Source organism: Camelina sativa, chromosome 8, assembly GCF_000633955.1.
Source record: "Camelina sativa cultivar DH55 chromosome 8, Cs, whole genome shotgun sequence".
In the NCBI taxonomy this organism is placed as follows: Eukaryota; Viridiplantae; Streptophyta; class Magnoliopsida; order Brassicales; family Brassicaceae; genus Camelina; species Camelina sativa.
The window spans coordinates 422881-425444 of NC_025692.1; the positions used below are offsets into that span (position 1 = coordinate 422881).

The 2564-nt window shown below is 40.1% G+C and overlaps 1 protein-coding gene across 1 annotated transcript; it reads left to right on the forward strand.

Annotated features, from left to right (window-relative positions):
- Nucleotides 9–1742, forward strand: LOC104709076 (probable serine/threonine-protein kinase At5g41260). The gene is made up of 6 exons (XM_019228208.1): nucleotides 9–122; nucleotides 215–300; nucleotides 393–581; nucleotides 676–828; nucleotides 972–1085; nucleotides 1166–1742. The coding sequence occupies exons 1-6, from the start codon at nucleotides 50–52 to the stop codon at nucleotides 1415–1417; spliced, it is 867 nt and encodes a 288-aa protein (XP_019083753.1). The 5' UTR covers nucleotides 9–49; the 3' UTR covers nucleotides 1418–1742.

Consider the following 2564-nt stretch of genomic DNA (forward strand, 5'->3'; position numbering starts at 1 on the left):
AGGGCCTTTTAATCAGGAATGCAATCCAAGACTTTCTACTTTTGGCTTGATGAAGAATAGTCGGGACGGAAAAAGTTACAGCACTAATCTTGCTTTCACCCCTCCTGAGTATCTACGAACTGGTACATCATTGGTTTTTTCTTTACTTCCAAGATTCATATGGTACAGCACTAATCTTGCTTTCACATTTTTATTTTTTTATGTGGATTTACAGGGAGAATTACTCCAGAGAGTGTGATATACAGCTTTGGTACTCTTCTGCTTGATCTCCTCAGCGGAAAACATATACCTCCTAGCCATGTAAGTATTTAGCCAAAACAAGTTTGTTTTCCTTAAAAGATTGCAGTTTTCACTTGGAGGTGAAACTGATCCTTTCGGTCTGTTTTATGCAGGCCCTTGATCTGATTAGAGACAGGAATCTTCAGACACTAACAGATTCTTGCCTAGATGGGCAATTCTCTGACAGCGATGGCACAGAGCTAGTACGCCTGGCGTCTCGTTGTCTTCAATACGAAGCTCGTGAGCGGCCAAACACGAAATCATTGGTGACTGCCTTGACGCCTCTTCAGAAGGAAACAGAGGTTCCAATTTTATTTTCTTAGCCATCAGAAAAATCAAGCCCGAGTTTCTGTTTGTTTACTCAAGATAAATGTTTCTCTGTATTGAAAACTGCAGGTCCCGTCTCATGTTCTAATGGGTCTACCGCACAGTGGTTCAGTCTCTCCTCTGTCCCCTCTTGGTGAGGCTTGTTCAAGAAGGGACCTGACTGCTATGCTTGAGATCTTGGATAAACTTGGATACAAAGACGACGAGGGTGTCACCAATGAGGTATCTTTTGGGACTAACTTGGGAAAAAGAATGGTTTCGCTAGGTTAATAAGCTGATAGTGTTGGGTGATAAGTAGAGGTTTGTATTGATATAATGCATGTGGTCACTTATTGGTGTTGCGTTACGATGTTTTGGCAATGCAGCTCTCGTTTCAAATGTGGACAGACCAGATGCAAGAGTCTTTGAACTCGAAGAAGAAGGGTGATATGGCTTTCAGGCAAAAAGACTTTAGAGAGGCTATTGAGTGTTACACGCAGGTCAGTTTTTTTTGCACTTAAAAATGAAGTATACGAACACACAGAGGATGAACCTGATTCCTTTCTTGAAACTTTGACAGTTTATTGATGGCGGAATGATCTCTCCAACAGTGTGTGCTCGCCGTAGTCTGTGTTACCTGATGAGTGACATGCCGAAAGAAGCTTTAGATGATGCAACTCAGGCTCAAGTGATCTCTCCCGTGTGGCACATCGCGTCATATCTGCAGTCTGCTTCCCTTGCTTTCCTAGGGATGGAGAAGGAGTCTCAAATCGCACTCAAAGAGGGATCGAACCTTGAAGCAAAGAGGAATTCAGGTTCTCGAGTGAAGTAACATATATAGTGTGTGTTTAAAGAAGAATCATCTTTTGGGAAAGATGAAAGAACATCTTACCAAGTAAAAAAGGGGTTTGAATCTTTTGAGCACAAATGATGGGGAAAACACGCAAGAGGGATGCCAAATGAGACCCTCTTCTTCTGAAGAGATGATTGGGGTTGTTTGAGGTTGTTTTGCTCTTCTTGTGCTTCTTTTTACGGGCATTGAATTGAAGGAGTCACTTCCTTTATTGGCTTTGAAATCCATTTTTCTGAAGAAACTTTATGTACTAGATAAAACCTTTATTGGAGAAACCATAAAGAGATTTTATGTCTTTTGAATCCATAGGTCACACACTCATCAATCCCCATGTATGGATGGACTCTCGCTTAGAAAAGAGACATTCCACAGCGAAAGGGGTATTTACCAAAAGTTTGTTGTACTTGCTTGGCCCTTAGCCATAATGATTTAAAAGGTCAAATAAAAAGATAGTAGACTTTTTGACTCTTCAGACTACGTCATTTTAGAAAAATCTTCCACGATAGTGAAATGTTAATTTTCTTTGCTTTTTGGCATTGTTGTCCCCGGTTTTGTCAGATTTGAAGGCTGGTTTTTTTTTGCCATTGTTGTATAATAATAAATTCTCACATAATCTGAAAACTTAAATCTACGGACCAACATTGATCATCTGTTGGTTTTGATGAGTATCTTTAGGTAATTTTTGTACTGATCACCAGACAGGTTACGAGATAAGAAGAGTAATATTTTTTTGGAGCAGACTCAGCCAACATGTTGTCCATGCGGACCACAGAGAAAGTTGCCTTCTTCTTGCTGATAAGATGATAAGAAGGGAAGGTAAATACTGTGCATTATTGTCTTTGTTTTCCTGGTATACTGGATCCTTACATGATTTAAAAGATGCAAATATGTATGCTAAATTCTTCTATGGATTTGGAAGTCATGGTCACTGACGCTTATCATCCAAGACTTCGATATACAACATCACATTTGTAAAAAAAAATTGACCACTTGATTTCTCTCCTCTAGGTTCCATGTATTCGGCATTGGACAACAGTCGCTAGGATTTAGTGTTTGGGTTGAGCTGAAGACAGGAACTAGAGTTCCGTTATGATTCTTTTCGCTGGCAGGCAGTGATCAATTGTCC